Consider the following 23,247-nt stretch of genomic DNA (forward strand, 5'->3'; position numbering starts at 1 on the left):
GTCGGTGTGTGCTTTGGGTGAAGTGTGCGCTTTGGGTGAAGTGTGCGCTGCTCCTAGAATAATGTAATAATTTAGTCTGAGTTGAATCTCAAGTGTAACTTGAAAGTAACATCAGGCCTGAGTTAGACTTGGCTGAGGTTGCGGATCCTGCCATACTCTCCAATCTAGTTGCTTTCTTTGCAGCTTCAGAATTTGTGGTGGGCTGTGCCAGTTGGTTTTGACTTGGCTTTAGGAAGCTGTAACTTCCCCACACTACTTGTTGTGGGTGTGTTAGCGTGGAGATCTAAGAGCAGGAAAGTTAGCAGAGGAGGGTATATTTTACTGAAGTAGTTTAAGTGGTTGGACTCAATGGTCTGAAAGATCCCTTCCAACCTATGATTCCAACCTATGATTCAAAATTAAACAAAGGCAAATGGAGTAGTGTTGCTCAAAGTGTTTATTGAAATAAGAATGAGGAAGGAGAAGATTGAACACTAATGCTGAAGGTGGTTTGTCATAGAAGAGAAGATGACAGGAAGAGCTAGAGCCAGAGCAAGAGGACGACCTCCAGGACAGGAGTCCGCTGTTCCCGCTCTAAGAGCTGCATCTGTAAGTTGGTTCTCTTTTTAATTAGCACAGCTAGGCTTTGAAATGTCATAGGTCAACCAATTCCTATTTTACTACCAGTTATACACTCACATATATCATCTACCAGATATATATGATGTTGGATATATAGTTATATTACTGCCTTTTTATTAAGGAAGTTTTTGTATGCAAGTACTGTGTTGTAATGCAGGTTTCATAGTAGAGCTAGTGGGAGTAGGTAGGCGTTTTGTCCACTCTGATATCCTGCAGGGAAGCAGAATATGTTAAGCTGCTGTTGCATATTTGGTCAGAACCTGGGTCTGGCAGGTGTTCTGACCTCTTCCTGTTGGTTTTAATTGTAATATCAAGGACTTTCCATCTCTGAGATTGAACTAGCGTTTAGGACTTTTTTTGTGCATGCATACCCTGTGCAAACTGTAGCTTGAAATTGGCTGGTACTTCTTTATTTGCAGTTACTGCCACGTGCCTGGAGATCTTTAAAGCAGTTCCTCAAATTTAACAGTTATTAATAATCAATTTTCATTTGATAATGTGATTAGAGTGGATTAGTGTTCCTGGTCCATTTCTTGCCAGTGTCAGATGGGCTTAAATCATGATAGAAGGTAGTTTACAGTTCTGTTTCTCAAATAATGAAATGCTTCTTGCATTAGCAGTAACATTGATGCACCTCTCACACCTGGAGCAGAATTTATAAACCTAAGAGACCGGAATACTTCAAACTTGGTCTCTTTAACATGAATAGAATTGTTAGCAGAAGTCAGGAGGTGATATCAGTGCCCTGCTGAGGGTGAAGATGGAAGTAGAAAGAAAGGGTGAGGCTTAGGTTCTTCACATGGACTATAAATATTTATGCAGTCCAAGTGGAGAAAAATCTGGTTTTTTTTTTCTGTATAGGCTGCCACTCTTCTACTATGTAGACTGCATGTATCTCCCTCCAAGAGGGTTAGTTCTAGAAGCGTTTCCAGAGACATGTTGAAAAGAGATTGCAGAATGAATAAACGGGTTTATGAGTTTGGAAAATGAGGGCTTAGGAGTGCACTCTGTCTCAGTTTAAGTGAGAACATAATCTGTGCAGGGTAAGATGGGAACAACTAGCCATATGTTGTAGAAGTGAACCATACCATTCAACTGTTACACTGGACTGATACAGAGGTATCATCATTGACCAAATTCTTATTACTGAGGTTCTTATCAGAAAGAATTTGTGAGATTTAAGGAGGTCAGGGGCCTGCCTTTCCTTACTAATGTCCTTACAGCCCTGTGATCTTTCTTGCCGCAGAGGTAGGAAAGAGGCTAGGGTTTGTCAATCCCTGGGAGATCCTTCCCAGTGTGAACACTGCAGCCTCCAAGGGGGATACCAAGAAGATGGAGCTTGGCTCTTTGTAATGATGCATGGTGGGAGGATGAGACACAATGGGCACAAATTGAAGCAAGGGTTGCTTTGACTGGACATAATGAAAAATGTTTTCATGATGAGGACAATTAAGCTCTGGAACGGGTTGCCCACTGAGGTTGTGGGCATCCTTGGAGATGAGGTAGATCTCTGAGCGACATAGTCAGACCTCATGATTGACCTTGCTTTGAGCAGGAGGTTGGGTGAGAGACTGCCTGAGGTTCCTTCCAGCCTGAAGTACCTTGTGATTCTTTGAAGGACAGGATTGTTGAGAACTCCCTCACACCTGTACAGTGAACCCTATCCCAGCTAATCTTTGGCTTTGGTTTATGACTTGACATGGAGCTCTGCTCTGATCCTTTAATGGATGGGAAAGGAATATAGTCAGCTCAGGATAGTGGGGCTCAGTGCCCAGCTGTTGGACTAGAGAACATTCTTACTTTTACTCATCTAATTCTCTTCTCCATCCCACCACGGGGGCAGTGAGTGAGCAGCTGCATGGTCCTTGGTTGCTGGCTGGGGTTAAACCACATCAACTACTTTTTGCTCCCTATAGTATCCATTAAAAAACTTGTTATAGTATGCTGTTACTTTGGTAGTACTAAACCCTGATAATTTTTGCATGTACTCTTTAGAGTTGTGTACATTGGTATTTGCAGTAGTGCTTATGGGTATTTACAGACTTCTTGGGGTATACTTTTGACAGATCTTGTAACATGTAAAAACTAGGTAGACTATAAGAGCAGAGAGGACCTGCTTAGTTACTGATCTTGTGTTCAAGGTCAGAACATGCATATGGGAATCACAAGACATGTACCAAGAGCTCTGAGAGCAAAGGAGTGGAGGAACTCCAGGAATGGATTGCTGGCAGGTTGTGTGACACTGGTGCAGGGAGTTCCTACTGCTATGTTGTAGGACAAGACAGAGCCAGGCTGGCTCAGTAGCTCAAGCATGATAATCCTTGATAATTGGCCTCTTGCTTGCTTACACTTAGTAGAGAAGTTGATTACTGCTGGGGGACTAACTTGAACCCCAAGTTCTGAACCCCATTATTTTGGCGTTTGATGTACAGAGTAATAACTCTGCTACTTTATAAAGGGAAATTGTAACTGTTATACTTGGGTATTTGTCTCTTCTGTACTTGGTTAGTGGCTTTGTTTTGCTGTACTCTTGTAAGTATGCCGTTTCTTCAGTTACGGTAGGAGCAGTTATTCCCAACTATTGCAGGCTCAACAGACTTTGCCGAGTCACCCACCTGGCTTTCAGCAACCTCAGCAGCCACGTGCTCCTCCATCAGTATCAGGAGAACCTGGTAGCCGTGGACGACAGAGGGGCCCTCAGAGCGTCCCACAAGACCAGAGAAGGCCAGAAGGTCAGAAAGGGTGAAAAAGTTTATTGCCCACAAGAGCAGGTGTTTTGAAGAGAATGCAATTATGACGTTCTTTTGCCTGTACTTCTAATTTCTCTTTTGAATATGAGATTTGTTACTAAGATTTGGAAAATTTCACTGTATATAAGTTGTGATGATAGTTTTGTCATTCTAAGGTGTGGTATAACTGAACCAGGAATTTTGTAAACTACCTTAAGTTTGCTCTCCTCCAGCTGTACCATCATCTCTTCTATCAAAATAGTCGAAAGAAATAAATTAGAAAGTAGCTGCCACAATTGAATGCATGAATATCAGTAGTAAATACCATTTTGATATTGCATTGTTTTTCTTGAATATTAATAAGAAAATTAAACTGTCTTGCCTATTTTGCAAAAATAATTGTATTTAATTCTTATTTGTATATAACACTTGACTGTAATTCTTTCTCAAATTTCAAAACAATAGGATTACAGATTTCGGCAGGATTTCAGGAATTGTCTTTAGCAGATAGGGGTGGACGTCGCAGAGATTTCCATGACATCGGGGTAAATACTCGGCAAGCCATAGAGCATGTTCAAGAATCAAAAACTGGTATGTTCAGATTAGACTGTAGACATATAAGCAAGCTGAAATGAAAAATTGTTTTGCTTTTGGTTAAGAAAAATCTTCATGTGCTAGAAAAAGTTACAAGTTGCTCCCAGTATCTGAAGAGAGACAGTAAGATGATGTGTCTAAAGACAAAGCCCTTCAGAAAGAATTTGTTTAGTATTTCAAATTGCAACTATTTAGGCGTAAGTGATGATCCTTGTATGTTCCTGATGTCCACTTCTTCAAGCAGGACTTTAGGGTTGCTTCCAGAAATTCTGGTTTGTAACACTTTCACCTAGCCAAACTTGTAAGGATCTAATAAATGTGGAATTTGAGACCTCTTCTGAAGAAACTTTTTAATTTAAATAAAAATGCTTCTTTCCTTGAGATGAAATCATGCATATGAAAAGGAGGCTGTCATAATGGTCCTGCCTTCTTGGTAGGATGCAATTGTTTTTAACATTTAGCAGTGTAGGTTCTGTGCTGATAATAGTTTTGCAAGTGACTGTGTGAGACATGACAATATAGCAGCAGCTGTAGTCTACTTTTGCTTAATTGAATGATAACTGGAACATACCATGGTCCCAGGAATGGTAGTGCTTAGTTCTGCTCACGTCAATTTGGGCCAGAAGCAATGTACTTGTTTTCTTTCTCACCTAGATTTTCTATCTAGGGCTAAGCTGATATTAGATCATGGATTGCTGTACTTAGGCAGCTGTATTGCGGGCCTTCTGTTTTCTCTACAGCTTTGTACAGACTTCATGTATAATATACAAGCTTTGTATCTAGTGGGATTTTTTTTTTTTTGTGTTTACATCTGGGTTGCTGTATTTCAGATGGGGGGGAAAAATGGGTAATGAAAACAAAATTAAGTGAATGATCCTACTTTAAATAAGTAAGTGATCTGGAGCTAGCTGTTACTGTTGTGGTTTTTTTTTTTCTGTTTGCTTGTTTGTTTGAAAAATCTTGAATAATAATAGCAAAAGAACTGTTATCTTGCCACATATGAATGGGAATAGGGATATGTCTAGCAATTGATACTCTGTTATTTTTTGTTCTGTTCATGTAAAGAAAGATTAATTTGTCCACAAAGGAAGTTTATGTTTTGGTGGAAATTCATCTCTCTTGTACCTGGTACTAATCCTTTGGGGGACAGGTTGTTGACCCAAGTGCTTACCTCATTTGATGTGGCAGTTTTCTTGACAACTGAAGAAATTATAGAAAGCTCTAATTAGTGTCTATGGTAATACTACTCCTGTGTGAGCATTTGCTGTAGTTTACTGAGCTAGAGCAGTTGCAGAACACAGCTGCTTTATTTTTCTTTAAGTTTCTCAAAGCTGTTGAATAACTATAAACTGGTAAAAATTTGTAACTAGTAATATGTTTGCCTCTCATTTTAGGTTCTTCAGGTCTTATGATAAAGTTAACTGCAAATTACTTCCGTTTGATGTCTCGACCCCAGTGGGCTTTATATCAGTACCATGTTTGCTATAATCCTGAGATGGAAGCACGCCGTCTTCGATCAGCTTTGCTCTTTCAGCATGAAGAGCTAATTGGAAAGACACGTGCATTTGATGGATCAATATTATTCTTGCCAAAAAAACTAGGGAATAAGGTGTGATATGAGTGCTATTTTTTTTTTTTTCTATTTTATTTTGACTTGCATTTTGTGATGCTTCTTGTTTCTTACTGATCTGGGTGAAGTTAGAGAATTGATGTCCTATGAGAAACGTGTAGTTGGATTGAATATATTAGTATAAGCTAATTTGCTTGTGTAGAGAAATTTGGTAGTAAATTTCTGCTTCTAATGCTTAGGTTCTACAGGCTAGAATAATCCTCTGCACAGAAGGTATTTTTCCTTCAGTTTTCTTTCTGCTTAGATCTTTTCATAACTTAGGTTGGATGTTGAAATACAGAATCGATAGGGTGGGTGTATTGGGTGTATGTGGCAAGGTTATGGTAGCTGGGGGTCTGGGATGGGCACTGTGTGAAGAGATTAGGGGCTGCCCTTTGCTGTACACAGCAGTTTGCTTCACAGTGGCCCCACCACAGACCAAAGCTGATGGTATCTGTGTATTTAAAAAGGGGGGGAAAATACCAGAGCAGAAATAAAATCTGAAAATGAAGGAGTGGTGGAGGGCAAACACCATGTACTGATGGTAACTCCTCTCTCCCAGCCCCGTGTGCCACTCCTTGCCTCTCTGAAGGGGCTGAGTGTAACCAGTGGTGTTAACAGAGGCAGGGCAGAAGAGTCTGGGGTGAAGTTGAGCCTGGAAAAAGGAGAGGGGGAAGGTGTTTTCACTATGTGTGTTAATGTTTGTCTTTTTACCTCCCAGTAATCAGTAATTAAATATATAATAATTGGGAATATATTAACTTTATTTCCTCAAGTTGAGTCTCTTTGCCGTGATGGTAATTGGTAAGTGATCTCCCTGCCTTTATCTTGAGTTCACCTGCTTTGGGGATAGCCTACGTTCTGTGCCATTAGTCATCTTCACCCAAATGAATGACATGTTTTAGTTTGTAGTTTATAGTCATAGCAGGAAATCAAATCCCTGTTTCAGTTAAGTATTGAATTATTACTTAGGATCTTAATGTACAAGTTCAATTCAATAGTAATGGAGCAAAGTCCACATGTAGCCCTGTTTGCCTCTAGTTTTATTAACTTCATTTTTTTAGGTTACTGAAGTGTTTAGTAGGACTCGAAGTGGAGAGGATGTGAAGATAACAATCACATTGACTAATGAGTTGCCACCTACTTCACCTACATGTCTGCAGTTTTACAACATCATTTTTAGAAGGTGTGCTGTCCAAGTTACGTCTTTATGAGAAGTAATTCTAAAAATATAACAAGTTTTTTTTCCGTTCCAAAGAATGGACTACAAATCAGTATTACAAATGTAAATTTTTAAGCCTTTGTAGCTACAGTTACTATGTGGCCAACCACATGTGGCAACATTTTAATGTGCAGTTACAGTAATGTGGAAAAAGTTTATACTTCTTCCCTTAGCAAGCACGTTCCCACTGGAGTGCTAACTGATCTAGGTGTAGTCCTGTCTCTGCCCTCCTTTTGTGTCGGTGGATTTGCCTCTTAAAGCAAATAGTAGTGCAGGACCTTGAACTGGCAAATTACTTTTTCTGCTGTAGTCCTTCTACTTAATCTTGGTGCCTGGAATACCTAGTTCATCTGAAATGTAGCTTGTTTAGACTGCTACCTTCAACTAATTAGTGAAGGGTTGGGTTGTATGCTAACTTATTCTCAGCTGGTTAATTGCCATTAATAAGTGTCCATGGCCTTTCTAAGTTGAGTTTAATGAAAAGTTCACAGTCGTGACTGCTTTATCTAGTCAGATGAGCAAAAACTGAGATTGTGCGGGGGGATGGGACCATGCATATTTTAATAAAGTGAATAATAACAGTGAATGATATCCGTATTTCAACTTTTAGGCTTTTGAAGATGTTGAATTTGCAACAGATTGGACGTAATTATTACAACCCCAGTGACCCAATCAGCATCCCTGATCACAGGTTTGGCAAAAAGGATACTTGGGTTTAGGAGGTGTGCAGGGAGAAAAGGCGATATTTTGATACTGTTCTGGTGGTTTATCCTGTAATAAAACCATGGACTTAAAAACTGTTGCTCCTGGGAAGCATGAGACCTCATTCTTCTAACTTAGATTCTTCTTTGCATAAGATCTCGTTACTCATTACCAGGATGTTTTCTGCTATTACATGTTATTCTGATGTCAGAAACCATCCCTGAATGTCTGTAAGGCTGAGATCTTGGAATACTTTAATTCTAAAAAAAAAAAAAAAAAAAAAAAAAGATAAATTCTGAAGGCCGTTTGATCTGCCATGTAAATTCATACCTGGCCAAACCCTGCTTGAGGGGTGGTTCTGGCACTCACCTATCACTCGCTGTCATGTCTTGTCCCTGTTCCCTGCCAGGATCCCCTGCAATGTCACTGATGCTCCTGGCTGGCCCTAGGCCTGTTGTACAATGCTTGAGTTTGACTGGGGCCCCATCACAGGGCTGTGGTGTACTCCTTGCCATTAACCTACCCTGCATAACCTGGGGGATGGAGGAAACTGAACAGTGTTCTACTAGATAAACTGTTGGTCTTTTTTCTCTTTAAAGTGTCTTGAATACCCATGCACTTTGTATGTAAGATATTTAAGGCTAATAGCATGAAATGGATTTCTTAGGCTTTGAGGCATCCTTTCTTTCACTTCAGTTATATTGCTACATCATTCAAGTAACCTTCTTTTATCTTAAGTTGACTAAAGATATTTTTTGGTTTTATTACCTTTCAGGAGCTTGTTTATGATTGGATAATGGTTTCTTTATGTCCTGGCTGCTTTCTATTGTCTGGGAAAGTGGAAAGAAGTTACTTAAGGGGTGAGAATAGAGATGCTTTAAAGCATGATAAGATTATGTATGTTCTCTTTTGACAGGTTGATGGTTTGGCCGGGCTTCACAAGTTCTATCCTCCAGTATGAGGAAAACATTATGTTATGTACAGATGTGAGCTATAAGGTTCTTCGCAGTGAAACGGTGTTGGATTTTATGTACAGTCTATATTACCAGGTTGAAGAGCAAAGATTTAGAGATACCTGTGCTAAGGAGCTGATAGGTTTAATTGTTCTTACAAAGTAAGTCTCTTTGGACTCTTGTCATCTTGGAGATCTATTGATTATTTTTTATTTTTATTTTTTGGATGTTCCATGTCCTGAATGAAGCATCAGGAAGCATGAAAATTATATCATTGTCAAGCTAGCAAACTAATCAAGGTGACAGCATTTACAAAAGCAGGAAGTACATACTGGATTAGTTGTGTTTTCATTTGGTTTTATTACAGTCTAGCTTTCAGTAGAATTGATAGCCTGAAGTTACTGCTTCTCAAAGGAGCAGAACTTTCAATGTGAGTATTGCTATTAACTTTTTCATCCCACGGTTCTATTTCTTTTCTATCTGAGTTAAGATTTTTAAAAAGACTGAATAAATTTTTTATTTAGGTATAATAACAGAACATACAGAGTTGATGACATCGACTGGGAGGCCAATCCACGGTGTACCTTTAGAAAAGCAGATGGTTCTGAGATCAGCTATGTGGACTACTACAGAAGGGTATGGGAACTTAACTGTCAGTGTGCATGTGTTATGCTTGAACTTTAAACCTTAGAGCACTGTTAGAGGTTTATTTATGCTGCGTGGATTTGTAATTCCTAATTTAATTTTTTGATTGATCCTATACAATCTGAGAGCAGTAAGTAACCTATGCAGCATGATTTGGCATGAGTAGTTCATCCCAATGCAGAAAAGCCAGGTGGCTTGCATGGGTGAACAAGAAGCTCCTGGGAAAACTGAAAAAAGGAAGCATAAAGGAAGCAGGGACAGGTAATCTGGGAGGAATATGGAGACATTATCCCAGCATGCAGGAAAGAGGTTAGGAAAGCTGAAGCCCAGCTGGAATTGCATCTCACCAGGAATATTAAAGGCAACAGGAAGGGCTTCTAGAAGTATGTAAGTGACAAAAGGAAAACTAGGGAAAATTTGGCCCCGCTGCTGTGAGTGAGGGAGGGCCCCTGGTGACACAGAATGTGGAAAAAGACCAGGTACTGAATGCTGCCTTCACCTCAGTCTTTACTAGCAAGACCCAAGAGACCACAGGAAAATCTGGAGCAAGGAAGACACACCATTGGTAGAAGACAATCAGGTCAGGGAATACTCAAGCAAATGAGGCCTAGCGAAGCCCCTGGGCTTCATGGGTTGCACCTACAAGTAATTGAGGCAGCTGGCTCATGCCATTCTGAGGCCACTGTCAATAATCTTTCAATGATGATGGTGATAGGGGAAAAATGCCTGAGGACTGGAGAAAATCAAATGTCACTCCTATCTTGAAGAAGTTCAAGTAGGATGACAGAGGGAATGACAGCTAGTCAGTGTCAGCCTCACGTTGATCCCTGGGAATGTGATGGAGCAGCTAATCCTGGAAACCATTTCCAGGCATGTGAACGACAAGAAAGTCATCAGGAGTAATCAGCTTTGAATCTTGTTTGATTCTTGTGATGTCTTGAGTTAAATTGCTCTGTAGGGCAGGAACTTTGTCCAGTGCTGAATTGGAATGACCATCCTAATCTCAGTTAGATACTCTGGGTGATACTGCCTCAAGCAGGGCAGAAGTGTTGTTTCTGTTGTCTCTTTTAAGTGAATAATTTGGTGGCACCATTTGAGAGAGTAGTGCTTCTCTATTTAGTGCTTTCTGACAAAACCAGTTCCTCAGGTTAGATGTGCTAATTGAAAAAAATTGCTGGTTGCATTTGTTTTAGTTCTGTTTGCTCTAGGAAAAATACTTATTTTCTAAAATGAGCATTCTTATGAAGAAAACTGTGTTTGTTATGAATAAACTAACATACAATATACATTTCTAAAACAGCAATATAATCAAGAAATTACTGACTTGAACCAGCCCGTCTTGATCAGTCAGTGTAAGAGGAAAAGAGGAACCCTGGTGCCAGGACCTGTGGTTCTAATTCCAGAGCTGTGCTTCCTAACAGGTACTGTAGCTTTTTTTTTTTTCATATCAAAGCATCTGTCAAACCATAATGCCTACTGGAACTGCTGTTTTGACAGCAGCCTCTTGCCAAGTTAAGTAAAATGTTTTGTTTGTATAACTGTGTGTTTAGAAGCAAGCTTTGTAGCTAAAAGATTAGATATTTAAATGAGGCTGAGAAGTTTGCAGGGTTTTGATGTTGCATAGTCTTTACGTGTGGTGTTCAACATTGGCCCACTGATAACTTACAGTTTTTTGGCAGTAGAACTTCTGTTGGAAAGGAGAAATTTGCTATAGATCGATAATTCCATAAGATACATAAGCAAGTATTTTCCTCTGAGATGCTCACTTTGCACTAGCAGTACCTGTCCATCTCAGCACTGTTTTGTTTTGCTCTGGAAATGTACATAAAGAGCTACCTCTCTTGTGTGGTTTCTTCTCAAGTGCAAAAATCCAGACTGTTTTTTTGCTATGCAGATGGAAATGTACGTGCAGGAAGCCCCTAAAAGCCTTGATGATTACTGACACCAGTTTACGTGTCTGCACTACATGCGTAGTTAATCTGCATGACTTACAAATTTACTTTTCTTAGTCCTTAGTCTAACTTTTACTCAGAAAAAGATTTTGCTGTTAACAGGATTAACTGAGAAGATGCGTAATGATTTTAATATGATGAAAGACTTGTCTAATCATACGCGACTGCCACCTGAGCAAAGGAAACGTGAAATTGGAAGACTTATTGACTACATCCGAAAGTATGCTACCTTAATATCTTCTGTACTACTTTGTCCTGAAAAAATTGTATGATAAACTTCCTTCTTGCAAGAAAACTTTGGAAATCTTACTGTTTTGTTTTGTTTTTTTTTTTTTAAAGTCTCAGCAAGCACAAACTTATTTATGTTTTAATTTAAATCTTGTTTTTAAACAGAGATGACAATGTTCAGAAAGAACTTCGCAACTGGGGTTTAAGCTTTGACTCTGATTTATTATCCTTTTCGGCAAGAGTTATTCAATCAGAAAAGATCCTTCAATCAGGAAATGTGGTAAATAAAACTAAAATCTTCTGGATCCCTCACTGATTAAGCATTCTTGTAAGGAAGGAAATACTACTTGTTGGTTTATAAATGAAGAATTATGCGCAAAAACATACACAAGGGTCTGTTCAAACAGGAGACTCTCAAACCTCTTAAATGGTTTAGAAGTTCTGCTTAGAAACCCCTGCAGATTCTTCTGCTTCCATTACAATAGCATCTTTCTTGCAAAACATCCCCCTGTCTGAACGAAGTCATTTCAGATGTGCAGAGTAGGTGACTAGAGATGTTTCTAACTAATTTCCATTTATTAAAATACCAAGGCTTTCAAATGAAAAGCCACTTATTCAGTTCTGTAGATAGAACACTTATGGTATTTGTTACTCAAAGGGGGGTGACTCTTCAGTGTGAATAACTTAGATTTCAGTGCTGTCATAGATTGTCATAAAACATTATATATTTGCTTTGCTATAGAGGTCTTTGTTTTGAATGGATGATAACTGGAAAAGGGCATTTTGATGTGTACATCTATGTATTTCGTAAATTAATAACTGGAAAAGGGCATTTTACAGTATCTTGATGTGTACATCTATGTATTTCGTAAATTTTTTATTATTCTTGTTATTTAAAAGATCTTCTATCTTTATAATAATGCTTGTCTTTTTCTCAAGCAGAAAAGCAAAGTCAGTACATAAGGGCTAAAAATCATAAATATCTTTGCATAATTATAAATGAAACATTTGCACAAAATTTGTGCAGCAAATAGTAACAACTTATCTGGGCTAAAAATCATAAGTATCTTTGCATAATTATAAATGAAACATTTGAAGAGTGTAGGATTTCTTGAAAGGGTTAGATGAAGCTCTCTATGAGATAGTGGCAATAGCGGTGAAAGGACAGATTAAGTCATTTGTTCTAGGCAGAAGAGTTGGTCCCTGAAGTCTGTCAGGAAGTACTTGTGATGCAGCTTGTTTGGTAGGGTGTTAATTTTCCTTCTCTACCATTTCTTACAGTTTGATTACAATCCTCAGTTTGCTGATTGGTCAAAGGAAACCAGGGGAGCTCCCTTAATCTGTGCAAAGCCTCTGGACAACTGGCTATTAATATACACACGGCGCAACTATGAAATTGCTAATACATTACTTCAAAATCTGTTTAAAGTCACACCATCTATGGGAATCAGAATGAACAAGGCAACCATGTAAGTGTCTTTAGAAAGCTTATGGATAAAATGATTTTATACTTACTGAGGTGTATCTGTTGGCAGGCTTAGGCTGCTAAATGAGGAGATAGTACAGTGTGTCACACCACCGACGTATGCGAGATTTTTAATCAAGTTGCTTTCAGTGGGCAAATTGTTCAGTTTTCTCTAGTGACCGATTTTTCTCACTCGTGCTTTCACTCATAAGAGCTTTCACTACAGGTTAAAGGGTACCAAAACCAAACAGTATTAGACCAGTATAATGGTCTATATATATATATCTATCTATATATAACCAGTATAAAAAAAAAAATCATTGAGCAAAACCGTAAGTGGAGCTATATGTGTAATACAAGAAGAAATATATATTTTCTTGTTGACTTTGGATGTATTCTGATTTGTTCTTGGCGCAAATATCGTCCTTTGAGTACCTGTGCTTGCTTGTAATTTTGAATTTGTTGCTCTTGGAAGCCTAAATTGGGATGATTCCTCTTAATCTTCAAAATGTGTGAAGATGAACTTCAGCTGTAAATGTGACACTTCATACAGTACTGATGCATAATGAGCATTTATGTTTTTGCTGAATTTTCAGTAGCTCTTAGTTGGTTTTTTTTTTCTGTAAGCATTTTTTCTCTTTGTTTTCAGGATTGAAGTAGAAGATAGAACAGAAGCTTATTTAAGGGTTTTACAGCAAAGTATTACCCCTGACACAAACATAGTATGTATTTGAATCCATAATTTCAAATCATGTTAATCTCTGTAATTGGTGTTTTAAGACTAGTGGAATTCATTCTCAGAAATAAAACTCTTTGCCTCTGAGCATCTACTACTTACCTACTTGTACTCCTTTTCAAACCCCAGACTAACTATGAGTAGCCTTCTGGAAAAGAGCCTTTTGTACTTGGCATTGAAGTATAGACAGTGAAACTTTACAGGTATTTCTTTTACTGTGAACACTTGAATATTTCTCTTGAAAGTAAGAAACTTTTCCTAAAGAGCTACAACTGTTATCTAAATCCGAAAATCCAGTTTCTTAAAAATACCTTTTTTTTTTTTTTTTTTTTTTTTTTAAAGGCAGTTTGTGTTTTGTCTAGTTCCCGAAAGGATAAATACGATGCTATCAAGAAATACTTATGTACAGATTGTCCCATTCCAAGTCAGTGTGTGCTTGCTCGCACTTTAAGCAAACCTCAGAGTGGTCTGGCCATAGCAACAAAAATTGCCTTACAAATGAACTGTAAAATGGGTGGAGAACTTTGGAGTGTTGAGATCCCAGTAAGTAACTTATTTCTTTTCAATGGTAACTGTTTTCTTTACTGAGCCTTATTTAAAAAGCAAGGCCTTTTCCCTAAAAAAGATAATTGAGTATTCTTTGTGTAGTTTTGTGTCTGTGAGAAGAGGGACGATGTTAGATTTGATGTAAGGAGACATTTAATTCAAGACTTCAGTGCCCATGAATACTTAAGTGTCTTGAAACCATACAGCTCATGTCATGATCTTGTTACACATTAGGATGGAGGCTTTGGCATGTCTTCATGTACTAATGCGTGTTCTGTATTGATTCCTTTTAAGCTGAAACAGGTAATGATTGTGGGAATTGATTGTTACCATGACACTTTGTCTGGAAAGCACTCAATTGCAGGATTTGTAGCTAACCTGAATCAAGCAATGACACGGTAAGATTTGAATGCCAAATTAAAAAAAAGAATCTTTATCTTTCCATTAACTGAAAAGTAGCTTGAGTGTGGTGGGCCATCATGAAAGATGGATTTACTGTATGTTTTTTAGTAAGAAATACATATCATGCATTATTTTTTTTTTCCACTTCATCGCTTAAGGAACAGCCTTGTCCTTCTTCCACAGTGTTTGGGAGAAGGGGCAAGTGGTGGGGAAAGGGCTGGGATGGATAGAGGGTGACAGGCTCCCCTGTGAGGTGAGCTGACTGGTGTGGAAGGTTCCTGAGAGGAGCTGCATATGGAACTCTAGCTTGACTGCCTTGGCCCACAATAGCCATAAAGACTAACTGGTTGTAGCCACTTTAAAAATCACTTCACTGAAGGAAGCCTGGGAAGTGCTTTGAAGGTCATCTTTTATTTTGTTCTTCACAGGTGGTTCTCCCGCTGTGTTGTTCAAGGTCAGGGGCAAGAGATTGTGGATGGGCTCAAGGCCTGCTTGCAAAGTAAGGGAAGGCTTTCTGCTCTTGTTGAGTCAGATCTAGGGAACAACAATTCAGCTTCCTCAAAACATACCTCCTCAGCTGCCTTGAGGGGAGGCATTACCAACTTGCACTTGGATAAAAACAGATTAAAAATACAGTTGTAATACTGCTGAAAATTAATAGCATTTCATGTACATTCTTTCATTGATTCCCATATTTCTTAAAAATAATTAAATACTACTTATCAATGTGCTGCTTCATAGAATGCCTTAAAGGAGATGGACTTAAAGGATAGCAGCTCCTTGCTGTAAGAGCCCAGCAGAGTAGATGATCTCCTTAGGTTCCTTCTTTTTGTGTCGGTACGTGGGTACACCAGAATTCTTTCTGCAGGTAACACTTGTGTATCATGATGTGGACCCATTTCAGGTTACTGAAAGATTGAGGACCTTAGGTTTCAAAACATACTGCTGTTTTTCTGGTAATTAGAATCCATTTTTATTTGCAGTGAATTGTTATTCAGTTAACAGCTTTTACTCTTTTTATTTTTTTTTTAAGCTGCTCTAAGAGACTGGTTCAAGTGGAATAAATATTTGCCCTCTCGTATTATTGTGTATCGTGATGGTGTAGGAGATGGACAGCTACATACTTTGGTTAATTACGAAGTGCCTCAATTTCTGGATTGCCTGAAGAGTATTGGTAAAGACTACAAGTAAGTCTGTTTCTACCAACTGCCATTTTTATACTGCAAAAGAAATACACCCTGGGATACAAAAAGTGCTTACAGATGAATGTTGTGTGTCTCTTCATCCTTATTTAGTTTTACTTGAGTTCAAATAACTGTTTTTCTGATGATTGTTGACACGATTTGAGATATGTAGTTTGTAATAGAACAGGAAGTTTTTCATACATGCACCACATGATTATTCAATACACATGTATACTCTTTAGGCATTCTTGATGCATATGGTAATTAATACTTTTTCCAATTACGATAGTGTGGCTACTGTCACATGTGTCCGGTAGGTCCATTTTTTGTTTCCACTTCTGAAAGGACTGTCCTTTCTGTCACTCGCGTTCTGCAGTTTCCAACATTCTGCTTTAAAGCTCAGCAGCTGCAGTTGATTGGTTTCTTACTGCTTTCTTAATCTGCTCTGAAAAATGAAAATGTGTCCTGACACTGCAGGCAAGGGGAGCACAAAACACATTACGGCCAGCAGGGCTTGAAGTGCGTAGTGCTTCTGTTGGCTTCTGGTAAATGGCTTGATCTTTACCAAAAATACTGTTAAAAGACGGTGTTTGCTACATCAAAAGATGAGGTAGAGGGATAGTAGAAATCAGATCTGTCTAGAAGATCCCTTTTTGGTCTGTTTTGTGTCCCCCTATGAAATTGAATGTAAGCTGGATTGGTGAGAAATAGTATAAAAGCTGCACCAGAAACTAAAAATCTAAAATTATGAACAATGTCTTATTTAATCCTAAGGAATGAATCGGTGAAGACTTATATGTGAAATTCATGTTCTTGAGAACTCTAAAATTGCTTTTAATTTGAAGCTCTGGAGAATCTGCTCCTGAAACACTCTCTGTGCAGTTTTTCACAATAATCTTGTTTTTTTTCCTTTTATTTTCATTTACTTTTAGTCCAAGACTTACTGTGATAGTTGTAAAGAAACGAGTGAATACCAGATTCTTTGCACAGAGTGGTGGAGCACTTAAGAACCCACCCCCTGGTACTGTTGTTGATGTGGAGGTTACCAGACCGGAATGGTAAGTTAGTACAGAAGTAAAACTTTTGTTTGTTGGCAACTTGATAATAAAAGAAATATATCTGATACTAAATGGACTGTGGGATCCAGCAGAAGAATACTTACCTCATGTCTGTCCTTTGAAAAGACATCACAGTAATGTGTAGATAAAAGAAATGGAGAAGCTTAAATTTTAGGAGTCCATTATGCAGTATTTCATGGTTTCCATTGTGTAGTATTTGTAGACATCACAGTATCACACATGCTCATGTCACACTCCATGAAACTCGGGTGAGGTGTGTGGGAAATGCAAAGCTTATTGAGTGCCTGGTGAAGGGTTTGGGTTTGGTGGCAAAGAACATGGCAGTGTGCACTTTGGTAGTAGTTCTGCCTTTTCTCTCTTGGCATTTCACCAACCCACTGTGAGAGGTGACACATCAAACACAGCTCGGGGTGCTGCAGTGGGTGAGGAGCAGACGCCAAGTACCTGTGCAGAGAGGCTGCCAGGAGGAAACTCTGTATGATGAGTGGTTAAGGTCTTCATGGTCTTTAAGATCTGTTCCATATAGTAAGATTGTTTACGTTCTTTCAGATCTGGCCTTTCAGAAGTAGAGGAAACTGGTTATTTTGTGATCAAAGCATAGGCATACTTATTTTCTTCAAGTCACTTTATGCATATTGGTTAAACCCCAAAAATAAGACAAATTCATGGGGATTTGCATTATTCTAAGAAAAACAGCCCTTTCTGTATCAGACTTGTTGGGGTTTTTCTATTACAGGTATGATTTCTTTATTGTGAGTCAGGCAGTGAGAAACGGCTGCGTTGCACCCACTCATTATAACGTAATTTATGACACCAGCAGTCTGAAACCAGATCATTTACAACGTTTAACCTACAAACTTTGCCACATGTACTACAATTGGGCAGTAAGTATTTCTGCTGAGAAATGAGAATATGTTTTCTAAGATTGTCCATCTCTCTGTATTAACAACCCACAAGAAGGTAGAAAAAGGGCTCCAGTATCAAACATAAACCTGCCTAACGGGCTTTTTGGAGGGAGGAGGGGAATGGTGTTGGGAAGGTTTGTGCATCTATTCTCCTGTAAAGTGTGGTTTTTTAATGTGATCAGTGTATGTAATATTGTTTTCACAAATCTGCATAAACTGCAGGGAATAGAAATTTTAGATGTATCCAAACCTTTGAACTCCAGGACACTCTGTTACAGTGAATGCAAACTTATTTAAATGACTTGAAAATAATAATTTTTTTCTTTTTTTTTTTCCCTGCAGGGTGTTATCAGAGTACCTGCTCCTTGCCAGTACGCTCATAAACTGGCTTTCCTTGTAGGTCAGAGTATTCACAGAGAACCAAACCTGGTGCTTTCAGACAGACTTTACTATCTTTGAAGTTGAGTTACCAGCTGAAAAAATAGCGCAGTCCCTGTCTAGGGAATGTAGAATTGTGTGGGGTTTTGTGGGGGTTTTTGGTGGTGTTGTTGTGTTTCTTCTGGAGAGATGTGGGTAATGAGTAGCTGTAGTTGTGGAACTTCATTTTCATTGAAACAGGAGATCTGCATTTTGACGAGGTCTCTGCTTGCTATAAAAACTATATATTATTATTTTTAAATACTTTACTAAAGTGCTTCTGGGATTCTTCACAAAAGATTATCAGTTGTTACTTATGTTTTGGGGGAAATCTTACACAGAATTATTTTTGGCATGCAAGATCTATAGTTATGCAGACCAGACTTTTCCAGTTACCACGTTACACTTCTTTAATTTTCAAAATGCAATTTGTTGCTTCCTTGTTTTTCTTGGCTGTTAAAATGAGGGCACAATTTTCTCTCCTACGCTATTTTGTATCTTTACAAAGGGGTTACCAGCTGTTCTTGGTTATCAGGGCTCTTTGTTTTATGGCAGTTTCCCCCACCTGGGGAAGGATTCCAGCCCTTGCCCTTGTAGGTGATTTGTCGAGTGACCAGAAACTGCTGCTCTCACTTGTGTCTGCCGAGCGGGGGCAGCTTTCAAACTGCCGGAGCTGAGGGGTAGTTGTGGTACACTGAAGTTTCAGGAATGACTGTCAGAGGCAAAATTTATTTCTGTACAGCTTTGGGAACACCTTTATTATCTAAGGCTACAGTATTGTCTCGGCAAAAAGTGATGGCTTTGTCTAAGCTGGAGTGCTGTCTGGGGGCTGTGTGACAATTGACTCTCCTGCTGACAGGCTTTGTCTTGTAACTTCTTGTGTACTTACTACACAGTGGGAGTAAATTGTTTGAGACAATTGCAGGTTTGTAACTGGAATGAACTAAATCTTATGCTTGACACTGTTAACTGCGTGCTTGTTCAATGAGAAAAATGCCAGTACACTGATGTGCAAAACAGTAGAGAGTTTTGCTGTTCATGGGTTTTTTTTTGGTTGTGCAGTTCTATGTAATGGGAAATACTTAGGCCTTGGTTTGTATTGTACTTCTAAGGAGTTAATTGGTAACTGTTCAAGAGCAGTAGCTTAATTTTTAAAGCAAAGAGCAGTTGTATTGATGAAAGCTGACTGCAGATTTTTGCAGTCAAACTACTGCGTATGGAAGTACTTGGATTGGTGCTGGTTTTTTGTTGTGTTTTTTTTTTTTTTAAAAAACTGACTTGTGACATTTGTTCCTTTTCTTTGAGAGTATTAAATAAAGTTGTTTCTGTAATTGTTGCTTGGCTGATCCCGTTAGATGTATTTGGGTGCATCCTTCAAGACTGGGCTTTGGGCCTACTACGTGATGGGTGCGGGAGTAACTTTCTCACTAGTCTGTCCTTTGGAAAGCTCCTGGAGTCTTGCCTTTAGAGGAGCCTTTATTCAGCAGCTTCCTCAGCTCTGGAAAACAAGGGAGCTCTATAACTTGTATTTAGTTCACATTTTTTTCTTTCCTATGCTGAGAGAACTGTACCAACCTCCTCCTCCCACATGAAATTTGTTAAGGAGAGAAACAGGGGGCTTTTTTTGGCAAATTTTTTGGTCTTCCTGATGTCATACAGTGATAGCTTTCCCTATTCGCTACTTAGTGCTTTGTTATTTCTTTCTAGTAATGAATCACTTGCTTGTACCTGCTGTGGGTGTCCCTTCTGGTCTGGGGTCTGTCACTTGAGGTCACGGCCCAGGAGCCCGTGCAGGGGGCAGGACACGGCCGCTGCGGGTGCAGTTTGAGCACGGGGCCTGTGTAACCCCTCTCCCCAGCCAGGGCCTCGCTGTTGGCCTCCAGCCCTTCAGAAGGGTTCATCCAGCACCTGATACAGTAGATTCATCACAAAACATACTGCACTCTACAAAATATCAAATTATTTATTTATATAAAATATAATACACAACAGTTGTACACATGCACACACCCACACAGTACTTTTTACCACAAATTTAGGCCAGTTATTTTCTTTAATTAAATGTTATAATCTAGCACACGGTATCTTACAGTAATTTACATTATTATCTGAAGACACAATGGGGAAGCTTTGATCATTCATTTATAAACCTTCCATAAATTACAAAAAGAAAGGCAGTCTGAAAAGTATGTATAAACAGTAAAAACAATTTACAAATGGACAAGAATTACAAAATAGTAACAGCCAATGACTGCCATCAATGTGTAAGATTGTTTTTATTGAGATGCCAATATTGCAATTAATATTTGATTATCAGCTGTTGCAGCTTTATTACTGGCTACGGCTTAGTGTATATAACACAGTTTTCCACTTTTTAGACATGCACTTTATCTTGAATCTGACATTATCAATATGAAAATGCCTTTTATCTTAGGACTGTATCTCCACAGGAAAAAAGTTGGGGAGTAAAGGTGTTTTTTTATTGTGTTTGTTAAGGGTCTGGTTTTCACCCCCCCCAGTAATTTAGAACAGTGAACCAGGAACTCCAAAACTGGAGGCTGTACGGTACAAAGTGGGCACGGCTCCGAATAACTTACTGTATCTGATTGCAGTTGAGTGAAAATGTTGACAAAAGAAACCAATACAAGGGGTTTGGTTGGGGGGAAAAAAAAAAAAAAGGCAAAAACCAAAAAGAGCATTTTGCACAGCACTTTCAAACTCCCAGGAGTTACATGAGACATTGAATGGAGTCAGTAACATAGTACTTGATCTGAAATTACCATGTTTTAGGGGAGATGAAGACAGTTGAATACACAGTACATACAAAGTATACGCTGTATATTTATTAGACAGTACAAATCATTGTGCATTAATAAGGCAAAACATCAAGGCTGATTAAACTAGGAGTTTCAAGACCATTTTTGTTTGTGATAAAGATTAGATAGAGTGGGGTGGTCTCTCTGAACCAGGACTCAATGGATAGAGTTTTCTTCCCCCCACTTGTGGTTAAAGGAGACTAAAGGCTGAGATCTATCCAATGGAGTTGCAGGTGTTGAGTTGACTTCAAATAAAACCATTTCCTTTTTTCTTGCTGTTTGATTAAGCAATTCACATGATTCTATTGATGTCAGAGTTAAAAATGCAATACTGCATAGTCATGAAAGCCCTAGTTTTGACGTTTTAAAAAAAAAATAATACACAGACTGGAAGCTTTACAAGTTGTCCAGGAGCACATGAATCATTTCACTGCACCAAGCTTTTTCAGCAGTTTCTTGCCTTTGGAAAGCAGCCCCTTTTTCTTTTTCGAGGACATATCCCTGCCTCTCCCGGGACTACCAGAACCCATAGGTGACGTAGGTGACCCAGAATGGAGATGAACTGTGGGGGATGGTGCTCTCCGGGATGTACCTGTATTCTCAGGAGGAACCTATTAGGTACATTGTTATAATTTATTGAATGTTTGAAAGCTTAAAAGCTATCATCATCAAGAAAGTTGGTAACATCACTTGTCCCATTACCCACTTAAACAAAAGGGCTGATTCCATTCTTCTTTGTGGCTTAAAATACTGCATGGGCTTACGGAAAATACATAAATTTTGAGAAAAAAGGATAGGAAATAGAAAACACTCCAATAGAGCCCTGGTTTGGTTATAGTTTTTTAAAGAAAGAGTTGGATACATTTGTTTTGTCATAGTTCTGGCCACAGAAGCCACAAAACTGGGTTTTGCATTTCAGTACTCTGATAGTACAAAAATGAAGAGGAATACTTTTAGCTATAGATTTAAGAAAAATAAATGTGTTAATTATTACAGATTAACAAGTAGCCAAACTTTTCAGAAGAAATTGCTTAAAATGCTACATGATCACTTATTTTTTTAATGTCCTTTAAATGCCTTTTCTTTAAAATTGGATAGCAAACTTTATGTACATATTTGAGAAGATGGCACACTGGCTTAAAAAAAAAAAAAAAAAAGGAAAAAGAAAAAGCTAAAATGAACCTTAATTGCAATCAAAGAAAGCTTAAAGACCCTGACTGCTTGATGTGTGTGCTGCAGCTATGAGGTTGCTGAATGGAGGTGAATATTTGTACGACAGTTAGATGACAGCATTCCTAAATATCTTAAAACAGCTATTTTTTTCAATCATCAAAAGCACTTGAATGAAAATGCTAAAACTACTTATACTCAGCCTAACCTAAGTACAGTGCCTGGCTGACAGGAGGTGATGCTATCAGTTAAGATGATAGTTTCATAGTAGAATCCATGCCTTAGGGACCCTGGTATCTTGTAGTTCAAGTTAAAACATTAGCAATTTACTGGCTTGTGCAACAGTGAGTTAAGCAAAGGGGCTTCAAGCCTACTTTGATTTTAAATCAAGGTCTAGTTCTAATGAAAAAAAAAACCAAAACAAAACCAACTTGGTAAAGCACCCCAACGTACACCTGAAGATACCATATATTTAGTCTAATGCATTCATTCAGTGAGCTGCATGTTTCATACTGAGACTTTTATTGCATTGGTAAACCAAACAGTTGCTAATATTTCAAATGTGCACTTTCTAGGAAAATCTGAGTAAATTGTACCGTATGAAGGGATTTTTTTTCAGAATTGTTGAATAGTTGGTCTTAGGCAAAGTGGGTATAATCGATTATGGAAAACACATTTTAAGGCAGACAATTTAAGTAGCTATATTTGAGTGTAATGAGTTTCAAAACCAACTATACCCTTGTAAACTACCGTACGTATCCGCTTACGTTTCAGTTTTATCCTCTTTAAGGGTTGGGGATGTTGTGCTTTTCTCTCGATGTAGGAGCTTGGAATTTTTACATCCCAGGTTGGCTAACAATGCAATATGCAGCTTTTGTTTGTAGGGTAGTTAGACATCAAACTCTCCTTTCTATGTAAACATAAACAGTTCGCTCATGAAGAAATATGTTCCAAACATTGACCTTCATAAAGTGAGGTCTAATCCATGTACTTCTAAAGATTCCTTTTTAAAGGATTTGTCTCCTAAAAAGACCTAAATTGACTTGGCTAGATACAATGAAAGCAAACAGCCTACTCTGTGGCCAAGGATTTTGGAGACATATTTCTTTTTTTTTTTTCCCCCACAATTAAGTTTCAAGACTTGCATTAGAGAGCCAGGTAGCTTTAATTGAAATCTCTATTGGTATCTTCAGTTGCTCACTTACGTGAAGGCTACATTGCCTTATTAAGGTGTGAAATGAACACTCTTCTTCTGTTTCCAAGCAGATGAGC

General features: G+C 38.5%; 2 protein-coding genes across 8 annotated transcripts in view; one reads left to right on the forward strand and one right to left on the reverse strand.

Moving 5' to 3' along the window:
• Positions 1–507: 507 nt before the first annotated feature.
• On the forward strand, positions 508–18,222 carry PIWIL1 (piwi-like RNA-mediated gene silencing 1). 2 transcript variants are annotated; one of them, XM_014961522.1, is made up of 20 exons: positions 508–588; positions 3,209–3,353; positions 3,816–3,941; positions 5,339–5,553; positions 6,618–6,739; positions 7,386–7,466; positions 8,394–8,591; positions 8,955–9,066; positions 10,376–10,496; positions 11,130–11,247; positions 11,421–11,535; positions 12,537–12,724; positions 13,370–13,442; positions 13,799–13,999; positions 14,297–14,400; positions 14,833–14,903; positions 15,438–15,591; positions 16,521–16,646; positions 17,404–17,551; positions 17,915–18,222. In XM_014961522.1, exons 1-20 carry the CDS (start codon positions 508–510, stop codon positions 18,029–18,031), a joined length of 2,616 nt encoding a protein of 871 aa, XP_014817008.1. In that variant the 3' UTR covers positions 18,032–18,222. The 2 variants fall into 2 exon arrangements, with proteins under 2 accessions (XP_014817008.1, XP_014817018.1); XM_014961532.1 differs by having other exon boundaries at positions 3,209–3,330; positions 3,805–3,941; positions 17,915–18,031.
• A 1,710-nt stretch (positions 18,223–19,932) lies between these two features.
• RIMBP2 (RIMS binding protein 2) overlaps positions 19,933–23,247 on the reverse strand; it is a 160,029-nt gene continuing 156,714 nt past the window's right edge. For 5 of the 6 annotated variants that reach the window (XM_014963742.1, XM_014963747.1, XM_014963774.1 and 2 more), the window contains one exon: positions 19,933–21,416. In XM_014963742.1, the coding sequence (XP_014819228.1) occupies positions 21,228–21,416 (189 nt within the window). In that variant the 3' untranslated portion in view covers positions 19,933–21,227. Of the gene's footprint in view, positions 23,228–23,247 lie in introns of all 6 variants that reach the window. The other variant, XM_014963783.1, reaches the window with a different exon arrangement.

The sequence above is a fragment of the Calidris pugnax genome, unplaced genomic scaffold (genome assembly GCF_001431845.1).
Source record: "Calidris pugnax isolate Ruff unplaced genomic scaffold, ASM143184v1 scaffold32, whole genome shotgun sequence".
NCBI lineage: Eukaryota > Metazoa > Chordata > Aves > Charadriiformes > Scolopacidae > Calidris > Calidris pugnax.

Bases quoted from the DNA above. Each gene is read 5' to 3' on its own strand.
- PIWIL1 (XM_014961522.1), top strand. From the start codon at position 508: ATGACAGGAAGAGCTAGAGCCAGAGCAAGAGGACGACCTCCAGGACAG. The intron at 10,497-11,129 runs GTACTGTAGCTT...TGCTGTTAACAG, and splicing joins AGAGCTGTGCTTCCTAACAG to GATTAACTGAGAAGATGCGT. The intron at 17,552-17,914 runs GTAAGTATTTCT...TTTTCCCTGCAG, and splicing joins ACATGTACTACAATTGGGCA to GGTGTTATCAGAGTACCTGC.